Source organism: Buceros rhinoceros, unplaced genomic scaffold (assembly GCF_000710305.1).
Source record: "Buceros rhinoceros silvestris isolate BGI_N320 unplaced genomic scaffold, ASM71030v1 scaffold29171, whole genome shotgun sequence".
In the NCBI taxonomy this organism is placed as follows: domain Eukaryota; kingdom Metazoa; phylum Chordata; class Aves; order Bucerotiformes; family Bucerotidae; genus Buceros; species Buceros rhinoceros.
In genome coordinates, this window is record NW_010396388.1 from 2,372 (window position 1) to 2,610 (window position 239).

The 239-nt window shown below is 64.4% G+C and overlaps 1 protein-coding gene across 1 annotated transcript in view; it reads left to right on the forward strand.

The window, feature by feature from the left end:
• SARS (seryl-tRNA synthetase) overlaps positions 1 to 239 on the forward strand; it is a gene marked incomplete at both ends in the record, with an annotated part of 2,577 nt that overhangs the window by 1,782 nt on the left and 556 nt on the right. Inside the window, one exon of the mRNA XM_010145902.1 lies at positions 67 to 239. This exon is cut by the window's right edge and continues 1 nt beyond it. Within this exon, the coding sequence (XP_010144204.1) occupies positions 67 to 239 (173 nt within the window). The remainder of the gene's footprint in view (positions 1 to 66) is intronic.

The window sequence follows — 239 nt, forward strand, 5'->3', positions numbered from 1 at the left end:
GGCCCTGTGCGACCCCAAACTGGGCCGAGCGCCCTGGAGGGACTGGTGTGGCCGCCTGAGGTGACATGCTCACCCTCCTCTTCTCTTCCTCTTTGCCGCAGGACGTGGACAACAAGGTGGAACGAGTGTGGGGCGACTGCAGCTGCCGGAAGAAATACTCCCACGTGGACCTGGTGGTGATGGTGGATGGTTACGAGGGCGAGAAGGGGGCTGTGGTGGCCGGCAGCCGCGGCTACTTC